At 43.7% G+C, this 27,760-nt stretch overlaps 1 protein-coding gene across 3 annotated transcripts in view; it reads right to left on the reverse strand.

Annotated features, from left to right (window-relative positions):
* LOC120066343 (suppressor of tumorigenicity 7 protein homolog) overlaps positions 1-27,760 on the reverse strand; it is a 103,857-nt gene that overhangs the window by 7,034 nt on the left and 69,063 nt on the right. For 2 of the 3 annotated variants that reach the window (XM_039017656.1, XM_039017654.1), the window contains exons 2-11: positions 17,173-17,255; positions 15,421-15,580; positions 13,697-13,751; positions 13,071-13,186; positions 12,340-12,415; positions 10,636-10,790; positions 10,288-10,385; positions 9,515-9,629; positions 9,070-9,142; positions 8,630-8,732 (exon numbers count right to left, since the gene is read on the reverse strand). In XM_039017656.1, the coding sequence (XP_038873584.1) occupies positions 8,630-8,732; positions 9,070-9,142; positions 9,515-9,629; positions 10,288-10,385; positions 10,636-10,790; positions 12,340-12,415; positions 13,071-13,186; positions 13,697-13,751; positions 15,421-15,580; positions 17,173-17,250 (1,029 nt within the window). In that variant the 5' untranslated portion in view covers positions 17,251-17,255. Of the gene's footprint in view, positions 1-8,629; positions 8,733-9,069; positions 9,143-9,514; positions 9,630-10,287; positions 10,386-10,635; positions 10,791-12,339; positions 12,416-13,070; positions 13,187-13,696; positions 13,752-15,420; positions 15,581-17,172; positions 17,256-23,667; positions 23,802-27,760 lie in introns of those variants that run through there. The other variant, XM_039017655.1, reaches the window with a different exon arrangement.

Below are 27,760 nucleotides of genomic sequence, written 5' to 3' on the forward strand. Positions count from 1 at the left end.
AATCCCCGGTCATCCTACTGCCTCTGATCTGGTGGACTCACTAAACACATGCTTCATTTCTAAATGATATCTAGTAGTAGTAGTAGTAGTAGTAGTAGTAGTAGTAGTGGTTAGTGGTGCTGCAGTAGTAGTAGTAGTAGTAGTAGTAGTAGTGGTTAGTGGTGCTGCAGTAGTAGTAGTAGTAGTAGTAGTAGTAGTGGTTAGTGGTGCTGCAGTAGTAGTAGTAGTAGTGGTTAGTGGTGCTGCAGTAGTAGTAGTGGTTAGTTGTGCTGCAGTAGTAGTAGTAGTAGTAGTAGTAAGTGGTGCTACAGTAGTAGTAGTAGTAGTAGTAGTAGTAGTAGTGGTTAGTGGTGCTGCAGTAGTAGTAGTAGTAGTAGTAGTAGTAGTAGTAGTAGTAGTGGTTAGTGGTGCTGCAGTAGTAGTAGTAGTAGTAGTGGTGGTTAGTGGTGCTACAGTAGTAGTAGTAGTAGTAGTAGTAGTAGTAGTAGTAGTAGTAGTAGTAGTGGTGGTTAGTGGTGCTACAGTAGTAGTAGTAGTAGTAGTAGTAGTAGTAGTAGTAGTAGTAGTAGTAGTGGTTAGTGGTGCTACAGTAGTAGTAGTAGTAGTAGTAGTAGTAGTAGTAGTGGTTAGTGGTGCTGCAGTAGTAGTAGTAGTAGTAGTAGTAGTAGTGGTTAGTGGTGCTGCAGTAGTAGTAGTAGTAGTGGTTAGTGGTGCTGCAGTAGTAGTAGTAGTAGTAGTAGTAGTAGTAGTAGTAGTAGTAGTAGTGGTTAGTGGTGCTGCAGTAGTAGTAGTAGTAGTAGTAGTAGTAGTAGTGGTTAGTGGTGCTGCAGTAGTAGTAGTAGTAGTGGTTAGTGGTGCTGCAGTAGTAGTAGTGGTTAGTTGTGCTGCAGTAGTAGTAGTAGTAAGTGGTGCTGCAGTAGTAGTAGTAGTAGTAGTAGTAGTAGTAGTGGTTAGTTGTGCTGCAGTAGTAGTAGTAGTAGTAGTTAGTGGTGTTGTAGTAGTAGTAGTAGTAGTTAGTGGTGCTGCATTAGTAGTAGTAGTAGTTAGTGGTGCTGCATTAGTAGTAGTAGTAGTTAGTGGTGCTGCATTAGTAGTAGTAGTAGTAGTAGTTAGTGGTGCTGCATTAGTAGTAGTAGTAGTAGTTAGTGGTGCTGCAGTAGTAGTAGTAGTAGTAGTAGTTAGTGGTGCTGCATTAGTAGTAGTAGTAGTAGTAGTAGTAGTAGTTAGTGGTGCTGCATTAGTAGTAGTAGTAGTTTGTGGTGCTGCATTAGTAGTAGTAGTAGTAGTAGTTAGTGGTGCTGCATTAGTAGTAGTAGTAGTTTGTGGTGCTGCATTAGTAGTAGTAGTAGTAGTAGTTAGTGGTGCTGTAGTAGTAGTAGTAGTGCTGCATTGGTAGTAGTAGTAGTAGTAGTAGTGCTGCATTAGTAGTAGTAGTAGTTGTTTGTGGTGCTGCATTAGTAGTAGTAGTAGTAGTAGTAGTAGTAGTAGTGGTTAGTGGTGCTGCAGTAGTGCTACAGTAGTAGTAGTTGCTAGTGGTGCTGTAGTCAGTGGTGTAAAGTACTTAAGTAAAAATACTTGAAAGTACTACTTAAGTACAGATTCCCCCCAAAATAACTTAACTATTTATATTTGACAACTTTTACTTCTCTACATTCCGAAAGAAAATTATGTACTTTTTACTCCATACATTTTCCCTGACACCCAGAAGTACTCGTTACATTATTAATGCTTAGCAGGAGAGGAAAATGGTCTAATTCACACACTTATCAAGATAAAATCCCCGGTCATCCTACTGCCTCTGATCTGGTGGACTCACTAAACACATGCTTCATTTCTAAATGATATCTGAGAGTTGGAGTGTGCCCCTGGCTATCCGCTTTTACATTTTATGGTTCCGTCTGGTTTGCTTAATATACAGAATTATAAGTGACTTATACTTAAAAGATTTTACTGGGTGACTTTCACTTTTACTTGAGAAATGTTCTATTAAGGTATCTTTACTTTTACTCAAGTATGAAAATTGGCTGCAGTAGTAGTTGTTAGTGGTGCTACAGTAGTAGTAGCAGCAGTGCTACAGTAGTAGTGCTACAGTAGTAGTAGTAGTAGTAGTAGTAGAGGTCGACCGATTATGATTTTTCAACGCCGATACCGATAATTGCCAATAACGATTAAATCGGCCGATTTATATTTATTTATATATATATATATATATTTGTAATGATGACAATTACAACAACTGAATGAACACTTATTTTAACTTAATACGTAAATAAAATCAATTTAGTTTCAAATAAATAATGAAACATGTTCAATTTGGTTTAAATAATGCAAAAACACAGTGTTGGAGAAGAACGTAAAAGTGCAATATGTGCCATGTAAAAAAGCGTTTCAATTCCTTGCTCAGAACATAAGAAAGCTGGTGGTTCCTTTAACATGAGTCTTCAATATTCCCAGTTAAGAAGTTTTAGGTTGTAGTTATTATAGGAATTATAGGACTATTTATCTCTATAACATTTGTATTTCATATACCATTGGATGTTCTTATAGGCACTAAAGTATTGCCAGCCTAATCTCGGGAGTTGATAGGCTTGAAGTCATAAACAGCGCAATGCTTGAAGCACAGCGAAGAGTTGCTGGCAAACACAGGAAACTGCTGTTTGAATGAATGCTTACGAGCCTGCTGCTGCCTACCACCGCTCAGTCAGGCTGCTCTATCAAATCATAGACTTAATTATAATATAATAACACACAGAAATACGAGCCTTAGGTCATTAATATGGTCAAATCCGGAAACTATAATTTCGAAAACAAAACGTTTATTCTTTCAGTGAAATACAGAACCGTTCCGTATTTTATTGAACGGGCGGCATCCATAAGTCTAAATATTGCTCTTACATTGCACAACCTTCAAATGTTATGTCATAATTATGTAAAATTCTGGAAAATTAATTACGGTCTTTGTTAGGAAGAAATGGTCTTCACACAGTTCGCAACGAGCCAGGCGGCCCAAACTGCTGCATATACCCTTACTCTGCTTGCACAGAACGTAAGAGAAGTGACAGAATTTCCCTAGTTAAAAGAAATTTGTGTTAGCAGGCAATATTAACTAAATATGCAGGTTTAACATTTTTTTTACTTGTGTATTGATTTTAAGAAAGGCATTGATGTTTATGGTTAGGTACATTGGTGCAACGACAGTGCTTTTTTCGCAAATGCGCTTGTTAAACCATCACCCGTTTGGCGAAGTAGGCTGTGACTCGATAAATTAACAGCGACCGCATTGATTATATGCAACGCAGGACAAGCTAGATAAACTAGTAATATCATCAACCATGTGTAGTTAAACTAGTGATTATGTTAAGATTGATTGTTTTTTATAATATAAGTTTAATGCTAGCTAGCAACTTACCTTGGCTCCTTGCTGCACTCGCGTAACAGGTGGTCAGCCTGCCACGCAGTCTCCTTGTGGAGTGCAATGTAATCGGCCATAATCAGCATCCAAAAATGCAGATAACCGACTTCAAATTTTCATAACAATCTTCCCTGCCGATTAATCGGTCGACCTCTGATTTGTAGTAGTAACAATAGGAGTGCAACAGTAGTAGTAGTTAGTGGTTTTCCTGGGAGACTTTCACTTGAGTCATTTTCTATTAAGACATTTTACTTTTACTGAAGTATGACAATTGGGTACTTTTTCCACCACTGGCTGTAGTAGTTGTTGTTAGTGGTGCTACAGTAGTAGTAGTAGTACGAGTAAACTCAGCAAAAAAAGAAATCTCTTTTTCAGGACCCTGTCTTTCAAAGATAAATAAAAAATATAAATAACTTCACAGATCTTCCTTGGAAAGGGTTTAAACACGGTTTCCCATGCGTGTTCAATGACCCATAAAAAAGCACTAACAGCTTACAGACAGTAGGCAATTAAGGTCAGTTATGAAAACTTAGGGCGCTAAAGAGGCTTTTCTACTGACTCTGAAAAACACCAAAAGAAAGATGCCCAAAATCTGCGTGAACATGTCTTAGGCATGCTGCAAGGAGGAATGAAGACTGCAGATGTGGCCAGGGCAATAAATTGCAATGTCCGTACTGTGAGATGTCTAAGACAGCGCTACAGGGAGACAGGATGGACAGCTGATCGTCCTCGCAGTGGCAGACCACGTATAACAACACATGCACAGGATCGGTACATCCGACCATCACACCTGCGGGACAGGTACAGGATGGCAAGAACAACTGCCCGAGTTACACCAGGAACGCACAATCCCTCCATCAGTGTTCAGACTGTCTGCAATAGGCTGAGAGAGGCTGGACTGAGGGCTTGTAGGCCTATTGTAAGGCAGGTCCTCACCAGACATCACCGGCAACAATGTTGCCTATGGGCACAAACCCACCGTCGCTGGACCAGACAGGACTGGCAAAAAGTGCTCTTCACTGACGAGTTGCGGTTTTGTCTCACCAGGGGTGATAGTCGGATTCCCGTTTATCGTCGAAGGAATGAGCGCTACACCGAGGCCTGTACTCTGGAGCGGGATCGATTTGGAGGTGGAGGGTCCGTCATGGTCTGGGGTGTTGTGTCACAGCATCATCGGACTGAGCTTGTTGTCATTGCAAGCAATCTCATCGCTGTGCGTTACAGGGAAGACAATCTCCTCCCTCATGTGGTACCCTTCCTGCAGGCTCATCCTGACATGACCCTCCAGCATGACAATGCCACCAGCCATACTGCTCGTTCTGTGTGTGATTTCCTGCAAGACGGGAATGTCAGTGTTCTGCCATAGCCAGCGAAGAGCCCAGATCTCAATCCCATTGAGCATGTCTGGGACCTGTTGGATTGGAGGGTGAGGGCTAGGGCCATTCCCCCCAGAAATTTCTTGGAACTTGCAGGTGCCTTGGTGGAAGAGTGGGGTAACATCTCACAGCAAGAACTGGCAAATCTGGTGCAGTCCATGAGGAGGAGATGCACTACAGTACTTAATGCAGCTGGTGGCCACACCAGATACTGACTGTTACTTTACATTTAGACCCCCCCTTTGTTCAGGGACACATTGTCACATGTCTGTGGAACTGGTTCAGTTTATGTCTCAGTTGTTGAATCTTGTTATGTTCATACAAATATTTACACGTTAAGTTTGATGAAAATAAACACAGTTGACAGTGAGAGGACGTTTCTTTTTTTTCTGAGTTTACAGTTTACAGTCTGCGGTTGTGAGGATGGTTGGACGCTCTGCCAAATTCTCTAAAAAGCCGTATCGGCTTATGGCAGAGACATTAACATTCAATTGTCTGGCAACAGCTGTGGTGGACATTCCTGCAGTCATCATGCCAATTGCACACTCCCTCAAAACTTGAGACATCTGTGGCATTGTGTCGTGCGACAAAACTGCACATTTTAGAATGGCCTTTTATTGTGCCCAGCACAAGGTGCTGTTTAATCAGCTTCTTGATATGCTGCCACACCTGTCAGGTGGGTGGTTTATCTTACGTCTGAGTTTAGTAAGTGGTAGTAATAGTAAGTTGTGCTACAGTAGTAGTAGTAGTGCTACAGTTAGTAGTAGTAGTAATTAGTAGTGCTACAGTAGTGCTACAGTAGTAGTATTTGTAGTAGTTGTAGTAATAGTAGGAGTGCTACAGTACTACTACTACTGTAGAACCAGTTACTACTACAGAACCCATAACTACTACTTCCATAGCACTACTACTACTACTACTACTGTAGCACCACAAACTACAAAGTACTACTATTACTGTTGCACCTACTACTACTACTTCTACTGTAAAACCACTAACTAATATTAATATTAGTAGTTATGGGTTCTATAGTAGTAGCAGTAACGGGTTCTACAGTAGTAGTAGTAGTAGTAGTAGTAGTAGTAGTAACGGGTTCTACAGTAGTAGTAGTAGTAGTAACGGGTTCTACAGTAGTTGTAGTAGTACTAATGGTTCTACAGCAGTAGTCGTCGTTGTCGTAGTAGTGCTACAGTAGTAGTAGTAGTAAGTTGTGCTACAGTAGTAGTGCTACAGTAGTAGTGCTACAGTAGTAGTAGTAGTAATTAGTGGTGCTACAGTAGTATTAGTAGTGCTACAGTAGTAGTAGCACTACAGTAGTGCTACAGTAGTAGTATTTGTAGTAGTTGTAGTAATAGTAGGAGTGCTACAGTACTACTACTACTGTAGAACCCGTTACTACTACAGAACTACTACTACTACGTCTGTAGCACCACAAACTACAATTAACTACAACTAATATTAATATTAGTAGTTATGGGTTCTGTAGTAGTAGTAGTAGTAACAGGTTCTACAGTAGTAGTAGTAGTAGTAGTAACAGGTTCTACAGTAGTAGTAGTAGTAGCAGTAACGGGTTCTACAGTAGTAGTAGTAGTAGTAGTAGTAACAGGTTCTACAGTAGTAGTAGTAGTAGTAGTAGTAGCAGTAACGGGTTCTACAGTAGTAGTAGTAGTAACGGGTGCTACAGTAGTAGTAGTAGTAGCAGTAACGGGTTCTACAGTAGTAGTAGTAGCAACGGGTGCTACAGTAGTAGTAGTAGTAGTAGTAGTAGTAGTAGTAACTGGCGCTACAGTAGTAGTAGTAGTAGTAACGGGTTCTACAGTAGTAGTAGTAGTAACGGGTGCTACAGTAGTAGTAGTAGTAACGGGTGCTACAGTAGTAGTAGTAGTAACGGGTGCTACAGTAGTAGTAGTAGTAGTAACGGGTTCTACAGTAGTAGTAGTAATGGGTGCTACAGTAGTAGTAGTAACGGGTTCTACAGTAGTAGTAGTAACGGGTGCTACAGTAGTAGTAGTAACGGATGCTACAGTAGTAGTAGTAGTAGTAACGGGTTCTACAGTAGTAGTAGTAACGGGTGCTACAGTAGTAGTAGTAGTAGTAACGGGTTCTACAGTAGTAGTAGTAACGGGTGCTACAGTAGTAGTAGTAGTAGTAGTAGTAGTAGTAGTAACGGGTTCTACAGTAGGAGTCGTCGTAGTGGTGCAACAGTAGTAGTACATTTGAAGTCAGAAGTTTACATACACTTGGAGTCATTAAAACTAGTTTTTCTACCACTCCACAAATTTCTTGTTAACAAACTATAAGTCAGTTAGGACATCTACTTTGGGCATGACAAGTAATTTTTCCAACAATTGTTTACAGACAGATTATTTCACTTATAATTCACTGTATCAAAATTCCAGTGGGTCAGAAGTTTACATACACTAAGTTGACTGTGCCTTTAAACAACTGAAATTGCAACCAATCACAACCAGTTGTGATACAGCCAACCTAAATAAGAAATACATTTGATGATAGAATTCTCCTTCTAGGCAAGTCTATTGTCCAGCTACCTGCTAATAGCCATAATAGTGCTGTAAAACGTGACCATGTGTGTTTGAAGGAATATTTTCAAGTAAGCAACAAGTTGTTTACATTCATTAGACAACTTTGTTCCAATATTTCTGTAATTCAGTGATATTTTTCCCATAGTAATTCGTTATGGATCCATAACTAAATAAACAAACATCGGCATTTTGAAAGAGTATTTTTATCATTATTTTATTAACAAAAGCATAAAGATGCCATTATTAGTTACATTGTTTTAGTTTGAATGTGCAGACTGGCACTAAGAACAGTGGGAATGTTTCTCTAGTCAGTGCCATTATTAGTGCAATGCCCCTTAAAGTGTTGCTCTGTGCTACCCAGTGTGGCGGGGTGGGGGTCCACCCCCCTCCCTCCTCTTCCCTTCCCCATGGGCTAGGTCCGTCTTCTGTGCGCGGCTCTGCGGCCCATCCCGTGCCCCCTGCCCTCGTGCCTTGAACCTTGAGCACTTTCAGTGGATACAGCTGGAGAACTGCAAGGCAATCCCATTGTGTGCCACTCAGGAGCCATGAACAATATGACCAATGTATATTGTCCTGCTAATAACAGGGTTAATAATATATCTGTGGGAATATCCAACAGGCTTTTATATCATTCTAAATGAATAATAATAATAATAACAATAATAATCGCTTTGTTTAAAAAATAACAATATTTTGGAGATGATTTCGTTTTCAAATAAGGTAAAATGAGCAAGAAAAAGTCCATTCTTGAACATGGTGTGAGACATTGTTACTAATTTGTAAATAAAGCCAATGTGTTTTTTAGAATGATTTATTTCTGTTTTTAGAGGGATAGAAACCTCATGGGTCTCCCAGTCGAGGCCGGCGCGGGTACTGAACTAGCATCTGTAGCAGTGTCTTAGACCGTTGCACCACTCAGGCGCTGTACAACATGACCGGTCGGGAGTGGCCTACACTACTACAGTAAGAGCTAAATAATCCTAACAAAATAAAGAATAAAAACCTTAGTGTAACAACAGTTTTAGTAAGTAATATTGAAGTCGTGCACAATTATCATTTTCTATTTAGGTTTATGTCGCCCATTCATTGCCAGAGACACAGTAGGACCCAAAAGCCTAATCAGTGCTCTAACTCCCCCTTATGCTGGTCTGGAGCAATGAAGTGGTGACGCAGGGTACCGTACTAAACCACAAATTACCTCTAAGTCCCGCAGCATAATCACAAAGCTTTTAGTGGAGCAACCACTGTAGTAATGCTACTAGCAGTGTTACGTATGTAGCTCCATTGTTGTGTCTTACTTTGGGGACGTGTGGGTTGAACTCCACAGCTCTGTGTATGGCTTCTACAGCATTCATCTCTGCTGTACTCAACCCTCGCCTCGACGCTGCCTCTGGAGAGAACCTGCATGGGGAACACAGGACACAAGTGTGTGTGTGAGTAAGAATGTGGGTCATTGAGTGTATGTGAAAGTGTAGTGTGTGTGTGTGTGTGTGTGTGTGTGCATGTGTGTACCTGCAGTCATAGGGGCTACTATGCTAAGATAAATGGAATCCTCTCAGTCTTATACGCAGAACTAGGATATCTAGGAGGTGTTTTAAAATGCCCTAACCCATTTCAAAACGGAATCACTCAATATCATTCTCTCTGTCACACAAATAGCCCCAGGCTAACTTTTAAATACTACTTCAGGTATGTGAAGCACTTGGTGCCATTGTAACAGTAGTAAAAGGATACTCACTTGTCCGATACCGCCCTGGCTTTGAGCAAGGCTGCTGTGTAGCATATTGTTGCTGATTTGGGTAAACTAATATCTGTGGGGAGACAAAGCACATAAGTGTTCTTTTTCCTCCACTTAACTAGAAGACATTTACACTAGACAGGGAAGGAATAGGGTCTTTACTGAAGGTATTGGAAGGTTTACAGGATTTCACTAGAATACAGTCTCACTTTAAGTTATATGGTAATGGTTGGATGTAGACTTCTATTATCTAATGATTTGTATTTTATGACTTTTCTTATGTAATGTCTGTCATTCAAACTCCCCCTATGGCTGGTTATGTCTCATCTCCAGAAATAAAATCACAGTGACATTGTTAGTAGTGCATAGGTGTCTCTTGAATGTCTGGTCATGGACCAATGAGCAACGTTTAACTCTTTCACTCTAAGAGGTGTGTGTGTCTTACCGTCGTACTTGGCTAGTACGGCCTGTACGTCTGCGTAGTTCTGCAGCTCTAGCAGCGACTCCAGCAGGTTCTCATGGATATTGAACATACTGAGGAGAGGGAACTCCTTCATTAACTGGAAAACATACAACTGTTGTTACATGTAATACCAGACAGGCAGTGAAACAACAGTCAGACTTTAGTAACCCCGCCCAGTCCCACACAGCCTCAAACCTAGCCTGGTGCCAGACCTATTTGCTCTGTCTTGCAAAATTGTCATGTCAATAAGAGATGAGGCGACAGCAGCAGATCTGGGACCAGGCTACCTCCAACCACTTCCCCAGACCTCTATGTTCTGAGGCTGCAGAACGTACTCTACATTTCCATTGGAGTCATTTAGCAGACACTCTTAACCAGAGCGACATACGGGAGAAATTAAGTTGCCTTGCTCAAGGGCACAGACAGATTTTTTACAAAGTCGCCTCGGGGATTCAAACCAGCGACCTTTCGGTTACTGGCCCAATGCTCTTAACTGCTAGGCTTCCTGCTGCCACTGTTGTTTCGTTACATGTTTTTGTTACATTTATCATACAAATGTATAGTGAATGAAAACATTGGCATGTAAAAATGGGGCAAAGCCTAACTTTTACTCAAGTCCCATTTTCACCTAGTCCCCCCCTAGTTCCCCCCGACATCAATGCTGATCTAACAGACAATTCATCTTCAGTGGGAACTACAGTAGAATTGGGGATTGGTCCGTAACCTCCTGGCGGCTTGGTGTATACTGTACTTACGTCTCTCAACATTTTGACAGCTTCTCTGGTTCGGCCCAGCTTTCTAGAGCACATAGCAAGTCTCCTCTTAATGTAAACCAGAACATTGGTGTCCCTTCCTGAGAGAAACACCGCAGCAAAGTTATTTCAGCTGGTATAACACACATGGACACACATGGACACACAGACACATCCGTGCACACACACTAATAGATTTATTTGCGTATATGTAAGTGTTTGAGAGTGTGCGTCTGTTTCCAACCAGGTGCATGCGTAATCTTTCGACTGTGTGTGTAGGTTCAACTGTGTGTAAGTTTGACTGTATGTTTGGCTGTGTGTGTGTGTGTGACTGTGTTTGTTTGTACTCACTGTGCTGTGCCTCGTACTGTGCCCCATGGTGTTGAAGCTGTTGGCTGCGTCTGAAGCAGCCCTCTCCTGCCTTCAGGGCCTGTTTGAAGAGCTTCTCTGCCTCCACGATGGTGGTGGCCTCCTCCTCTGCCAGCAGGATGGACGCTGTTGCACAGCTGACAGGACAAGACAGAGATAAGACCAGTTGGAAAAGAGTGAAAATAATTTTTGGGGAAGACGACACAGGAGAGGAAGACAACATACAGTATATATACAAAAGTATGTGGACACCCCTTCAAATGAGTGGATTCGGATGTATAAAATCGAGCACACAGCCATGCAATCTCCATATGTTGTTGGACAGGATGCCACCTTTCCAACAAGTCAGTTCGTCAAGTCAGCTGCTCCGGTAAACTAAGTGCTGTTATTGTGAAGTGGAAATGTCTAGGAGCAACAACGGCTCAGTTGTAAAGTGGTAAGCTTGTTGAATGCCATGTTGTTTTTTTAACATTTTTAAAAATGTAACCTTTATTTAACTAGGCATGTCCGTTAAGAACAAATTCTTATTTACAATGACGGCCTAGGAACAGTGGGTTAACTGCCTTGTTCAGGGGCAGAACGACAGATTTTTACATTGTCAGCTCGGGGATTCGATCTAGCAACCTTTCAGTTACTGGCCCAACGCTCTAATCACTAGGCTACCTGCCGCCCCAAAGTGATGGCTGGAGTGGTGTAAAGTTTGCCGCCATTGGACTCTGGAGCAGTGGAAACGTGTTCTCTGGAGTGATGAATCACGCTTCACCCTCTGGCAGTCCGAAGGACGAATCTGGGTTTGGAGGATGCCAGGAGTAGGTTGCCTGCCCAACTGCATAGTGCCAACTGTAAAGTTTGGTGGAGGAATAATGGTCTGGAGCTGTTTTTCATGGTTCGGGCTAGGCCCCTTAGTTCCAGTGACGGGAAATCTTAACGCTACAGCATACAATTACATTCTAGTGGAGTCTCTGCTTCCAACTGTGTGGCAACAGTTTGGGGAAGGGCCATTTCCTGGTTCAGCATGACAATTCCCCCGTGCACAAACCGAGGCCTATGCAGACATGGTTTGTCGAGATCGGTGTGGAACAACTTGACTGGCCTGCACAGAGTCCTGACCTCAACCCCTTTGGGATGAATTGGAACGCCGTCTGCGAGCCAGGCCTAATCGCTCAACATCAGTGCCCAACCTCACTCATGCTCGTGGCTGAATGAAAGCAAGGCCCTGCAGCAATGTTCCAGCATCTAGTGGAAAGCCTTCCCAGAAGAGTGGAGGCTGTTATCGCAGCAAAAGGGGGACCAACTCCATGTTAATGCCCATGACTTTGGAATGAGATGTTTGACGAGCAGGTGTCCACATACTTTTGGTCATGTAGTGTAGCTGGAGGGAGAAACAGGGGAAGACCACACACTAAGCACAAAGGAGAATAAGTTGTGATGCCGTTGACCCCTAAAAAAAAGTATCCTGAAAGACGATGTGAAAATGTTATGTGTGTATCTCACACTTTATAGTCAGGCTGTATATACACAACAGTATACAGGTGGGGTTGATACAACCTCAATTGAGGAAGAGTTGAAGAGACCTCATTGAAGATTCCTCAGAAAAATAATAGGTTATTTTCAAGTAATGCATGAGTGAACTGAGGCCAACCATGTTCCACTGCATCTCTGTAGGTGAAAGAAGTAACTACTCACTCCTCTAGTTCCAGGGATTCGTGTGCAGCAGAGATTCGTGCTTGTGGGTTCCTCTCTCTCCACGCTTTCTGCATTACTAAAAACACACACGCACATTAGTATGTGTTATTGAGGTCAGAGAGATACGATACTACCTGTGAACATGAATCACACCTCCCTGGAGATGGGATGAGTGACAGGGTGTGGTGTGTGTCTCTCTGGGTGCTGGGTGTGTGTGTTTGTGTGTGTGTCTCTCTGGGTGCTGTGTGTGTGTGTGTCTCTCTGGGTGCCGTGTGTGTGTGTGCGTGCGCATGTGTGGGTGTGTGTGTGTGTGTCTCTGCGTGCAGTGTGTGTGTGTGTCTCTGGGTGCAGTGTGTGTGTGTGTGTCTCTGGGTGCAGTGTGTGTGTGTGTGTGTGTCTCTGGGTGCAGTGTGTGTGTCTCTGGGTGCAGTGTGTGTGTGTGTGTCTCTGGGTGATGTGTGTGTGTGTGTGTGTCTCTGGGTGATGTGTGTGTGTGTGTGTGTCTCTGGGTGATGTGTGTGTGTGTGTGTGTGTGTCTCTGGGTGATGTGTGTGTGTGTGTCTCTGGGTGATGTGTGTGTGTGTGTGTGTCTCTGGGTGATGTGTGTGTCTCTGGGTGATGTGTGTGTGTGTGTCTCTGGGCGATGTGTGTGTGTGCGTCTCTGGGCGATGTGTGTGTGTGCGTCTCTGGGCGATGTGTGCGTCTCTGGGCGATGTGTGAATGTTCCTTACTGGCGTCAGCTGGCCGGAGGTGGTCCGAGTCGCATGTGAAAAAGGTCTGGTGGTCTTGTGCCGAGAGATTCATATCGTAATACGTGAGTGGCTCTCGGCCTGTCACCCACGTATACCTGGTAGACACACACACACACACGGTCAAAATAATGTTCATGGTTCTACTAAAAGTCTGGGGGGAGTGAGAGAGGTGGAGAGATTTAGAATGAAAGAGAGAGAGGTGGAGAGATTTAGAATGAAAGAGAGAGAGGTGGAGAGATTTAGAATGAAAGAGAGAGAGGTGGAGAGATCTAGAATGAAAGAGAGGTGGAAAGATCTAGAATGAAAGAGAGAAAGAGAAAGTGGAGAGAGAGAAAAGCAATAGAGAAAAGGGGAGGCAGCACTGATCTAATAACATGGGCTCCTGGTGAGGCAGGGATTCTCTCTCCCTGTTGACACCATATCAGACCCAGCCATTACTACCAACTCTCTCGAGGTGAGAGAGCGAGTGGACATAGCAGAGCAGAGAAACAGAGAGAGGGAAGGAGGGAAGAACAGGACAGAGTATGGAAAAGAGTGAAGAACACAGAGATGTGGAGAGAAACAGGGGTACTTGAGGGAGGAGAGGAAGGGATCATGTGACTCACCGGTTATATTCCGCCCCTCGAAATAAATTCAGTGGATTTCGCCATACTTTACATTCTGAGGGAACAAGAGGAGAAAGACATTGTTCGGGATGGTTTGTAGGCGTATCTGACAAAGTAGACTCCTAAATGTACTCCTGAGCAAGTTAGGGATCAAGTGTACATCATGACATTCCTACACTAAATTACACTACAGTAAGGCAACTTCATAGCTTCTGTAAGCTTCAGGTCAGTACTACCAGACTGCATCCCAAATCCACAGGTCTTCATCACTAGCCAGTCCATCTTAAAATCACCCTCCTTTCCCCAGACACAGGGATTACAACAGCAAATAATTATACAGCAATTTCACCAATCATGCCATGTTGATTCAACACAGCTCAGATAATCCCATTTCACTCAACCAAAACACACACTGGATTTCTCAGTGGTGTTGGAGCGAACAATAAGGCACTCAATGGTACTCAATGCTCTATTTGTCTGTAGTAGGCCTAAATGCTCTAATGTGTAGGCAGATTCTCTATCAGATATCTCTATTAATGAGCTGGGCTGTGTCTTTTCTTCTACCAACAAGGCAACAATAAATATGTCGTCCCCCACAAATGATGCAGCGCCACCCCTTGGGATATCAGATGTGACTAACAAATTTAAGTTAATTACTTTAGTTTCCGCCTTGGGCCAATCAGTGTCATTATGTAAATGCCGGATCTCTATGGCAAGACGCATCATTCACCCACGTTCCCTCAAAATCGTCCCAGTGCTGTCTGAGATATCGTGTGGGACTAACGTACGGACGGAGACAGATTCACAGCCCCCTCCCCGATTTCATCTTGGGGGACAACAATATACTCCATCTGGCTTTAGTAAACCACAGGTTCTCAGGCCACTTCACTGAGGAGCTGGGTAACTAACAGTAAACACTCTGGTGAACGCTCACTGAGGAGCTGGGTAACTAACAGTAAACACTCTGGTGAACGCTCACTGAGGAGCTGGGTAACTAACAGTAAACACTCTGGTGAACGCTCACTGAGGAGCTGGGTAACTAACAGTAAACACTCTGGTGAACGCTCACTGAGGAGCTGGGTAACTAACAGTAAACACTCTGGTGAACGCTCACTGAGGAGCTGGGTAACTAACAGTAAACACTCTGGTGAACGCTCACTGAGGAGCTGGGTACACTCTGGTGAACGCTCACTGAGGAGCTGGGTAACTAACAGTAAACACTCTGGTGAACGCTCACTGAGGAGCTGGGTAACTAACAGTAAACACTCTGGTGAACGCTCACTGAGGAGCTGGGTAACTAACAGTAAACACTCTGGTGAACGCTCACTGAGGAGCTGGGTACACTCTGGTGAACGCTCACTGAGGAGCTGGGTAACTAACAGTAAACACTCTGGTGAACGCTCACTGAGGAGCTGGGTAACTAACAGTAAACACTCTGGTGAACGCTCACTGAGGAGCTGGGTAACTAACAGTAAACACTCTGGTGAACGCTCACTGAGGAGCTGGGTAACTAACAGTAAACACTCTGGTGAACGCTCACTGAGGAGCTGGGTAACTAACAGTAAACACTCTGGTGAACGCTCACTGAGGAGCTGGGTAACTAACAGTAAACACTCTGGTGAACGCTCACTGAAGGCTTTACCTAGTTTGTAAATGCTCCATCTAGTTAACGCTCTATATATGTAGTGAATGCTCTACCCATATAGTAAATCTCGGAGTCTTACCAGACACACTCTGTCGGTTGGAGTCTGCGTCTCCGTTACTGGTGCTGGAGTTGGTTGGGGAGCTGTTGTCCACGCCGCCCAGCAGAGGGCGCAGGTGGCTCACTGACACCTGCTCGATGAAGGAAGTACCGTACTTCCTGAAGTACCACCACTCAAATATCTGACAGGAGACCAACACGAGGCAGTTGATTCAGGGAGGATTCAGTAGGGTCAGGGCCATAGAGAAACAATATGTGACTGTATAATTGGTATGACTGATCTATTCCAAATCGGTCTTCAGGGCCATGTCGATTTAGTTGAATGTCCTTTGGGTTACATCACTCATACCACTGATAGGTTTGATAGGGCTGTCTTCGACTTAGAGGGTCTTTGATTTTTGGTATTATGCCACTAAGTGCAACGTAACACAGGCTAGCACAGGATTTCTCATTTCTGAAGAGCCCTAACGCTCTTAAAATATGAAATTAAAACCATCTGCACAAAGATGTGCACACTTTCTTACATGGTTCTCTTTTAGCATTGCCTAATCAAGACAGGGCCCAATATGCAACTCTATTTCAACACTGACTGACACACACACACACACACACACACACACACACACACACACACACACACACACACACACACACACACACACACACACACACACACACACACACACACACACACACACACACACACACACACACACAAAATCCTTGACTGTATCTGGAAAGTCATCCACAACTGGTATTGACTTGTCTACATTACTTCTAGTCTTGGTGATACAGTAATGCCCTATTACCTAACCGTCTTAGTCTCAACTGACTGTAATTAATATAGCAAGAATCCATCTGAATCCATCTGTACACATCACAGTCCAGGCACATATAATCTCATCTCCACTGTAATTATTCATAGGACACAATAAAGGCTTAAGAGCCCTATGAGACTCATCGTCGTTACCAGGCAACTAAACAAACTGGCCAACCCAGAGAGGAATGAGGTTCACTAGTTAAAGCTACCGTAGCGCTCTTATTTTTTAGTTTTCATTTTCTTTGGAAGAAAGACCATTGTAGCACAGTTCACTCTCACCGTACAACAGACACACGAGGCTCAACTTGGTGGTCCTGTGTGGCTCAGTGGGTAAGAGCCTGGTGATAGCAACACCAGTGTTGTGGGATCAATTCCCACTGGCATCACACAATACTTAAGTGTAGTGGCTATGCACTCCCTGTACTGCAAATATCTTGCTTTGGATACAAATATTCTGCTAAATGGCATAGATCATCATATACTAAAATGTATGCACTCACTGGACTGTAAGCGGAGAGGAAAAGGCAAAGCAAGAGGGTTTACTCCACCCAAAATCTGTCAAATTTTTGTATGGAGGTCAATGAGAACGTGTTGAATTTGGCCAACAAAAATGTAATTGCCACGTGCGGTTTATTTGATTGAATAGAAGTTCTGTAATTGTTAGGTTGTTATGAAAGCACTTATATAAAAGTGGACACGTGGCATTTTGGCAAAGTCAACGATTTTATATCGCAGTTGTGCCTGTTGTTGACACGTACATCTGCCCTCTCATTGGCTAGAATGGTCCCACCTGATCTCACCTCCTCCCACCTGCCTTCCATCTTTGAGGACATGCATTTCCATTGTTAGAGCGGTCACTCAACTATCTTGTCAATATAATAGAATCATTTGAGCTAAGTCGCTTTGGATAAATGTGCTAAATGTCATAATATGAATATAATATCATCAACTTACCAGTATGAGTCCTGATATCAAGGAGGATGTCCCCGTCAGAGCCACGTAGAATTTGGGGGTCAGGGTGTTCAGAAACATGCTTACTGTAGAGGAGACACAGAAAAACACAGCATTGTTAGTATTACACACACCACCATGGCATTAGAAACAATAGAGCTACACTGATTACCCCCAGTGGCATCAACCACATTAGCCCATATTACAGGAATTCAAAAGGCTTTTATACACAAATCTAATGCAACACGTTTCTCCAAGAACAATCAAAGTCCTGCAACACGGAACAGCGGATATCAGAACAGTGGTTTGAGTTGGTTAAAGTTCGAAAAATGTATTTAAGTGTCACTCCACAATGATACAATAATACAAATTATAGATTATTTACAATCCACATTGTGGACCACTCAAAATGAGTTTTGAGACACTAAAAACAATCATAGTCAAACATGGTACAGGTGTAATTTATAATGAATTACATCATCTAAACCAGTGGTTCCCAACAAGAGGTACGAGGACCCCTGGGGGTACTTGGCCTATCCACAGGGGGTACTTGAGAACTCATTAAACCTTAGGCCTACTGGTTAAATGCACACGAGGGGGCACTTCAGGGAAACTCCGGGCAGAGTAAAATTCAGTTGGTGGTACCGGAAAAGGTTGGGAACCACTAATCTATACACTAAGTATGCATAAACAATGTATAGATAATCGTCTGAATCAACCACACACCCAAAGCTGATTTATGAAGGAGGCAAAAGGCAAAATGGAGAAACAGGAAAAAGTCTACACACTTCCAGTCAGAGGCAAATTTATTTTAATATAGCAGAGCTTTCTGTCAGTGGACTTTTAGTCAGCTCTGATGAAGGTCGCCTGACCGAAAGCTCAGTTATATACAACCATTATTGTCATCTTTCCTGTTTCTGCATAAACATTAGGCACTTAAAGAAACATCTGTGTGTTGCTTACTCCTACAGATGCGGTCAAATAAAATAGTTATATGTCACGTGCCGAATACAACACCTTACCGTGAAATGCTTACTTACAAGCCCATAAACAACAATGCAATTCAAGAAATAGAGTTAAGAAAATATTTGCTAAATAAACTAAAGTAATTTTTAAAATAAAATAACGAGACTATATACAGATGGTACCGGTATCGAGTCAATATGCGGGGGCACAGGTTAGGAGGGGTGGGGTTCAATGTAAATATTCCCGGTGGCCATTTGATTAATTGTTCAGCAGACTTATGGCTTGGGGGTAGAAGCTGTTAAGAAGCTTTATGGACCCAGACTTGGTGCTCCGGAACCGCTTGCCGTGTGGTAGCAAAGAGAAAAGTCTATGACTGGGTAGCTGGAGTCTTGGAAAAGTTTTGGGCCTTCCTCTGACACCGCCTAGTATATAGGTCCTGGATGGCAGGAATCTTGGCCCCAGTGATGTACTGGGCCGTACGCACTACCCTCTGTAGCGCCTTATGGTCAGATGCCGAGCAGTTGCCATATCAGGTGGGGATGCAACCGGTCAGGATGCTCTCGCTGATCCAGCTGTAGAACTTTGAGGATCTGGGGACCCATGTCAAATCTTTTCAGTCTCCTGAGGCAGAAAAGGTGTTGTGCCCTCTTCACAATGGTCTTAGTGTGTTTGGACCATGATAGTTTGTTGGTGATGTGGACACCAAGGAACTTGAAGCTCTCAACCTGCTCCACTACAGCCCCGTCGATGTAAATAGGGGTGTGATCGGCCCTCCTTTTCCTGAAATCCACGATCAGCTCCTTTGTCTTGATCACGTTGAGGGAGAGGTTGTTGGTCTCTGCCAGGTCTCTGACCTCCTCTCTATAGGCTGCCTCGTCATTGTTGGTGATCAGGCCTACCACTGTTGTGTCGTCAGCAAACTTGATGGTGTTGGAGTCGTGGTCAGCTATGCAGTCGTGGGTGAACAGGGAGTACAGGAGGGAACTAAGCACGCACCCCTAAGGGGCCCCCGTGTTGAGGATCAGCATGGCAGATGTTTTGTTGCCTAACCTTACCACCTGGGGGCAGCCCGTCAGGAAGTCCAGGATCCAGTTGCAGAGGGTTGAGTGCACATCCTGGTAATCCGTCTGGCTTCGCGGCCTTGTGAACGTTGACCTGTTTAAAGGTCTTGCTCACATCGGCTACGGAGAACGTGATCACACAGTCGTCCGGAACATAAAGGGACTCCTTATAAGTTTCTGGATTGGTGTCCCGCTCCTTGAAAGCGGCAGCTCTAGCCTTTAGCTCGGTGCGACTGTTGCCTGTAATCCATGGCTTTTGGTTGGGATATGTACGTACTGTCACTGTTGGAATGACGTTGTCGATGCACTTATTGATGAAGCCGGTAACTGAGGTGGTATACTCCTCAATGCTATTGGATGAATCCAGGAACATATTCCAGTCTGTGCTAGCAAAACAGTCCTGTAGCGTAGCATCCGCGTCATCAGACCACTTCCGTATTGAGCGAGTCACTGGTACTTCCGGCTTTAGTTTTTGCTTGTAAGCAAGAATCGTGAGGATAGAATTATGGTCAGATTTGCCAAATGGAGGGTAAGCTTTGTATGCGGTTCTGTGTGTGGCGTAAAGGTGGTCTAGAGTTTTTTTTCTTCTGGTTACTGGTAAAACGGTAAAACGGATTTAAGCTTGCCTGCATTAAAGTCACTGGCCACTAGGAGTGCCACTTCTGGATGAGCATTTTCTTGTTTGCTTATGGCCTTATACAGCTCGTTGAGTGCAGTCTTAGGTGCCAGCATCAGTTTGTGGTGGTACATAGACGGCTACGGAAAATATAGATGGTCTAGATAGTGTGGTCTACAGCTTATCATGAGGTACTCTACCTCAGCCGAGCAATACCTCGAGACTTCTTTAATATTAGACATCGCGCACCAGCTGTTATTGACAAATAGACACACACACCCTCGTCTTACCAGAAGTAGCTGTTCTGTCCTGCCGATTCAGGGAAAACCAGCCAACTGGATATTATCCGTGTAGTCGTTCAGCCACGAAGAAACATAAGATATTACAGTTTTTAATGTCTCGTTGGTAGAATAGTCTTGAACGGAGATCATCCAGTTTATTCTCCAGTGATTGCACGTTGGCCAATAGAACGGATGTGGGAGGCGGGCTACCCACTCGCCGACGAATTCTCACAAGGCACCCCGATCTCCACCCCCTGTATTCAGTCTTTTCTTCACGCGAATGACAGGGATTTGGACCTGGTCTCGGAGAAGCAGCATATCCTTCGCTTTGGAATCATTAAAGAAAAAAAATCTTTGTCCAGTTCGAGGTGAGTAATCGCTGTTCCAGAAGCTCTTTTCGGTCATAAGAGACGGTAGCAGCAACATTATGTACAAAATAAGTTACAAACAAAAACAAAATATTACAGTTGGTTAGGGGCCCGTAAAACAGCAGCCACCCCCTCCGGCGCCATTTATGACACCATTGCACTTACAAAAAATAAAAATGGGGTCCTGCGCAGTTGTAAATCAAACAAATAGGACTACACAGGTGAACACCAAATGCTTTTTCAATTTATATTTAGAAGGAAGCGTGAACCGTGCAAGGGTGCCAATATATTTGACCGCATCTGTAGCTATCATACACTTGATTAACATAGGATACACTTACCCTAACTAATACTGGTAACCATCTAGATGTCACCATTATACATGCACATACATTTTAGTCAAAAGGTAGGGCATGAACGGCAGCAACACCGGGACACAGTGCCCTTCGTTCCCGCTTGACAAGCAATACTGTCTGGCAAAGGCATGGGAAGTAGCTGCCTAGTATCAGAGTGACAGTCACAGTAAGCACACGCATACAACGCATGAAACAAGAGGACACCCGTCAGCAGTACTTTATAACTGAAAATGTACAATTATTTGGGTAAAACTAACAGTGAAATACAACTAACTTCTCCTCTGTCTTAAAAACAGAAGTCCAAACTCTCGCAATACGGAAGCTCAGGGTAGTCACGTGGTAAGAAACAGAAGATAAAATAAGAAAAAAAACACAGCTCAATCAAAACTGTCTAACCTATAGCAGAGCACTTGACCCACTTCATTCCACATGCCCATTACTTTCCCTTTGACACCCACTTGTCTACACTCCGGGCCTACACTCCGGGCCTACATATTGAGCTGCAGCTATCCTCTTCTCAGCTAAAGCCCTATGCAGAACTCCCACAACACTACAACCAGATCATCTCATAACGAGGTGGACAGGGCTGCTGTTATCTGTTGGTAGGTTCGGCCTCAATGTGGGATTGTGGGTAATGTAGTATACAAGGATGTGGTGGTAAAGGAGGACAAACCCCGCTCAACTGCATCCCTGGTTGTATGGTGTAGCTGTAACAGTTTTAATCCCTTCTCCTGGGCAGAAAAACCTGTGAACATTCAATTATGTTAACACCACCTAAACGTTCAATTTCCCTTCCGTTGGTTTCAATTAGACCTAGTTTCGGAGTGGGGGGGTGCAAACAGCACTAGGGCCGGCGGCTCATTAGGCTATTTGTAGGATAAATACTTGTACAGTTATAGTGGGGATAACAGGATGCTATTGGATGCTGCTCCAGAAGGAAGCCGGGTGTTCCTTCTTAGGGAGACGCCAGTTATAGAGCGATCGGCTGGGACAAAGACCCCACTCAGACAGCCCTCCTCTCAACCAGACACACACGCCCATCCTCTACCACAGTAGCAGCTGGGCCCCTATGCCTATTCACCCTTCTGGAGTGGGTCTCCTCTCCTACTGAGAAGGGGGCATTATGGAGGAACCACAGCCCCACAGACCTGGACCACACTATGGGAGAGGCCTGTAGTGTGGCGTATAGGCCTATGTAAAATGTGGTGTTTACTCTACGTTGCTAGAATGTCAATGTTGCAGAACCGGATGCAGAGTCAAGTCTGTCTGGCACCTTTAAACATCATAATAGCACAGAGGAAATTAATAGGTGTGATAAATAAGCCTGAACCTGGATGCTCTGTTGAGGTGCATTATGATACTGCAATATCAATACTATAAGGGCTTCACTCGTACTAGTTTAACTGTTGTAAGAGATTGAGAACATTGTAACATCAGTGTAAATATGAGGTAGCATAAATTGGTAATTCATTAAGGCTCAGCTGACCCACCATCGGTGATACCATGTCTACAGAAAATGTAAACTGGCTTGATAATCAAGACAGCGATTCTAGCAGGGAAAAAACTAAATGTCATTGCAGACCAATAGATACAGTATGTGCCCTTCAGTAAGGAAAGGACACCCAGGTGACTGCTGATAATGATCATAGAAACTGTTCTGATCAGAATGATAAATCACACACACAGTCAGAAACTACTAGAGCTCTGTGTGGAGTCGCTATATTCTCCGCTTAGAATGTCCCCCTCTGTGTCACTGTGGTTTGGCTAGTAATGCCCAAATGTTTGCGGTTGCTGAGGCGATTAGTATCCACATCTGTCTCGGCTCGTATGGATGGCTTTTAGGGATGCTCCGCGGCCGCCGCAGCACGGCCCATTTTGTGTTTTAACTACCTATGTGACCTTTTGGGAACACAGGAAGTGGGCTGGGTATCATCTCACCTGTTATGGCAGCCAGGGGAGGGTGAGACACTCGCATGGGTGATGAAGGGTTATGGCTTCATTTAAATGAAATGGTCTGGATAAAATGACTATCCAAGAGCTGGTGGTTGTATTCATTAGGCACAAAACGGAAGAAAACCGATTGAAACAGGGAGGGACTACCTGGCCAATAACAAACTCTCATTTTTGTTGTCTGTTGCAAAACGTTTTGCTAGAGTGTTCCCTAACGAATATAACCCTGCATTGAGATCCGTCACTGAGATCCCCACCCACACACGTACTGTATGTTTAATATGGCTCAACCTTATACCAGATAGGGAGCCCTTTGCGTCTTCTTCATTTACCTACTGACTCACATTCAGGTTTATTGATAAGGCAATGGAGTAGCCTGGTGTTTCCCAGCAACAATGACCAAGAACAGAAACAGGTCTCTATTCCCTACAGGCCTTGGTCCAAAACACTGCATTATATAGGGAATATAGTGCCATTGGGGACACAGGACAGGTCTATCTGCCAGGGACACTAATATTCTAAACTAGCTCTATGGATCCTTATGTATACACAAGCTAGCAGATAACTTCAATGTAGGAACACAGACACACAAGGGCACAGAGACAAAACAAACACACACAACTGTAAAGAAACATACAGTACAGGTTAATGTTTATATGAACAGCCCCTCGGCTCACCCACACACGAGCAAACTGTTGAGTTCATGAATAGAAACGAACAGTAGTTTCACTCTATGTAACAACTGTACACTACACTATCAAAAGGTCATTAACCTAGCCTAGAGCCTAGCCCAACAGATAACCCAACAGAATAGAGCTCACCCCACTCAAGCTGTGTAAAGAGAAGCTGATGCACATTACGTAGGCTACAACACAGACTCTAGTATAGACTATAACTCACCTTCCATTTCTCTGTGACATCCGCTGTGATGATAGCCAGAGAAACCCACCACAGGAAAATCAAACCACACACAAAGAGCACATAGTGAGTCAAGGCAATAAAACCCAGTCTAAGAGCAAACACTCACACACACAATGTGCTTGGGGGGGGGGGGGGGGGGCCCTCAATGCCCTCAGTCCAGCTTCTGTGTACATGATAGGCAGCTGTTTTTGAGTGACAGCTGGCCAGGCCAATCATAATGCATGACTAGTCTGCCCTCTCTAGTGACACTGTAGAATCAGGAGGGGGTCTTGTAACCAGCGGCTCAACCAATCAAAAGCTCCCATTTTAATGTGGGGGTGGGCTGCTCTTTCACCTCCGCATGAAAAGGTAACCATGACAACCCCTCTCAACGACCCTACTCGAGACTAGAAGACGTAGCTAGAAAGAGAGAGAGAGTGTGAATTGAAATAGTCTACTCCATTAATGCCATGTCTCAACCAGCTTGGAGATGGGATGTTGTCTTTCCGGATCTAATAAAAGACCTGAGTGGTTGAAACATTGTCAATAAACCACGTAGGAGAATAGAATGCAGTGGTTGTGGTTTCACTCTTCATATATTGAATGAATAAACAAATCCAGCACCTGCTCTGTAATATTTTTCTGTTGCCTTTCTTCCAATAGAGCCTAATAAGAACCTGACAACTGCCAGAGAGCCCAATGTAATTAAATGTCTGATGTGATTGGTCTAAATCATACAGTGGTACAGTAGTGAAGGAACATGACGAGGAATGTGATGATTTTGTAAAGAAGATCCCTCTGAACCAGCTACAATAAGGGCTCTCTGCTCTGAGCTTGTCTTGACTTCTTCTCAACAAAATCAACATGCCTTGAAGAGAGATGCTTGAACATCAATGAGTTGAATGCATTTGCATTTCAAAACACAAAGCGGAACATTAATACATCGGTGTCCTTGAAACCTCCCTCACTATCACCAACCTAGCAGTCAACATGAAGAGGGCCCAGGTTGTTTGACTCTTCAAACAGTGGTTCTCGTTCCATACTTCATCCACATATCATGGAGGCCACACTTAGTCAGACTGACTTACTGACTGAGGCTCCTGAGGATAAGGGGAACTGCTATAGCTCTGAGGGTGGCTTTGATAGAATCACACCATCAGCTGAAGCCTGAGGGACCAGGGCTTACTGAAGCCTGAGGGACCAAAGCTAACTGGAGAAGTCATTTCCACTGAATAAGAGCACAACAGGTAAATCTACCTGTTCTGGCAAACTGGCTTTGGATCATTAGAAATTGTACCAGTGTGAGTGCAAACATTATCAAAGTGTGCCTCAATTAAGCAGCAACGTGCTTTGCTGTAAAAGGTTATTGAAAAGACACTGGTCAGTGACAGGTAAACTTGATCTGGATTGTTTATTACAACAGTAAACACCGTCCAACAAAGCTCTATCTCAGCAGTCCCTTGAAAAAACATCTAGGCCATTTGTGAATAAATAAACAAACACCTTAATATAAAATAAAACCCTTCTTTTTTTTTTCTTTTTTTTTACTTCCCTCAGGTTCTAGTTACCAACTAAGCTTCTCACTAAATCAAAAATAGCAGTAGTGGGCAGATACCACAGAAACCCGACCCTGACCCATCCGTTTCTACTGCTCATAGGGCAGGCCGGGTAACCACGGTAACAGAAAGTGACAGCTGGTTGCCGTCAAAGTTATGTACGCCTTTATCAAACTGCCAAAACAAAGGAGCTGATCGTGGACTTCAGGAAACAGCAGAGGGAGCACCCCCCTATCCACATCGAAGAGACAGCAGTGGAGAAGGTGGAAAGTTAAGTTCCTTGGCGTACACATCACAGACAAACGGAAATGGTCCATCCACACAGACAGTGTGGTGAAGGCGCAATAGCACCTCTTCAACCTCAGGAGGCTGGAGAAATTTGGCTCGTCACCAAAAACCCTGAGAAACTTTTACAGCTGCACAATCGAGAGCATTCTGTCGGGCTGTATCACAGCCTGCCCTCAACCGCAAGGCTCTCCAGAAGGTAGTGAGGTCTGCACAACGCATCACCAGGGGCAAACTACCTGCCCTCCAGGACACCTACAGCACCCGATGTCACAGGAAGGCCAAAAAGATCATCAAGGACTTCAACCACCTGAGCCACTGCCTGTTCACCCCGCTATCATCCAGAAGGCGAGGTCAGTACAGGTGCATCAAAGCAGGGACCGAGAGACTGAAAAACAGCTTCTATCTCAAGGCCATCAGACTGCTAAACAACAATCACTAACTCAGATGCTGCTGCCTACAATGAGATCACTGGCCACTTTAATAAATGGATCACTAGACACTTTATACAATACCACTTTAATAATGTTTACATATCTTACATTACTCATATCATATGTATATACTGTATTTTAAACCATCTATTGCACCTTGCCTATGCCGCTCGGCCATCGCTCATCCATATATTTATATGTACATATTCTTATTCCACCCCTTTAGATTTGTGTGTATTAGGTAGTTGTTGAGGAATTGTTTGATTACTTGTTAGATATTACTGCGCTGTCGGAACTAGAAGCACAAGCATTTCGCTACACTCGCATTAACATCTGCTAACAATGTGTGTGACAAACAACATTTGATTTGATTCTGTAAATACCTAACTAAAGCTACAATGCCGAGGCTCAAAGACATAGAATAGACCCATGCGTGGGATGTAGCTGTTTGGACAACAGGCGTCATCAAATGTCCAAAAGTGGTGGTAATCCAATTCTGACTTGATGCACTTCAGATCTGACTTGATGCACTTCTTATTGGTAAGTGAAGCATCTACAGGCTAAATGTGAAACATGTCAACAGAAGAATGGAAAAGACACCCTACACTGCTAGAGGAGATTGACACACTACACTGCTAGAAGAGTGACACACTACACTGCTAGAAGAGTGACACACTACACTGCTAGAAGAGTGACACCCTACACTGCTAGAGGAGATTGACACACTACACTGCTAGAGGAGATTGACACACTACACTGCTAGAGGAGATTGACACACTACACTGCTAGAAGAGTGACACACTACACTGCTAGAAGAGTGACACACTACACTGCTAGAAGAGTGACACACTACACTGCTAGAGGAGATTGACACACTACACTGCTAGAGGAGATTGACACACTACACTGCTAGAAGAGTGACACACTACACTGCTAGAGGAGATTGACACACTACACTGCTAGAGGAGATTGACACACTACACTGCTAGAAGAGTGACACACTACACTGCTAGAGGAGATTGACACACTACACTGCTAGAGGAGATTGACACACTACACTGCTAGAGGAGATTGACACACTACACTGCTAGAGGAGATTGACACACTACACTGCTAGAGGAGATTGACACACTACACTGCTAGAAGAGTGACACACTACACTGCTAGAGGATATTGACACACTACACTGCTAGAGGAGATTGACACACTACACTGCTAGAAAATTGACACACTACACTGCTAGAAGAGTGACACACTACACTGCTAGAAGAGTGACACACTACACTGCTAGAAGAGTGACACACTACACTGCTAGAAGAGTGACACACTACACTGCTAGAAGAGTGACACACTACACTGCTAGATGAATGACACACTACACTGCTAGAAGAGATTGACACACTACACTGCTAGAGGAGATTGACACACTATACTGCTAGAAGAGTGACACACTACACTGCTAGATTAATGACACACTACACTGCTAGAGGAGATTGACACACTACACTGCTAGAGGAGAGTGACACACTACACTGCTAGAAGATTGACACACTACACTGCTAGAGGAGATTGACACACTACACTGCTAGAAGAGTGACACACTATACTACTAGAAGAGTGACACACTACACTGCTAGAAGAATGACACACTACATTGCTAGAATAGTTTGACACTACACTGCTAGAAGAGTGACACACTACACTGCTAGAAGAGTGACACACTACACTGCTAGAAGAGATTGACACACTACACTGCTAGAGGAGATTGACACACTACACTGCTAGAGGAGATTGACACACTACACTGCTAGAAGAGTG

This window comes from Salvelinus namaycush, chromosome 21, assembly GCF_016432855.1.
Source record: "Salvelinus namaycush isolate Seneca chromosome 21, SaNama_1.0, whole genome shotgun sequence".
Classification (NCBI taxonomy): domain Eukaryota; kingdom Metazoa; phylum Chordata; class Actinopteri; order Salmoniformes; family Salmonidae; genus Salvelinus; species Salvelinus namaycush.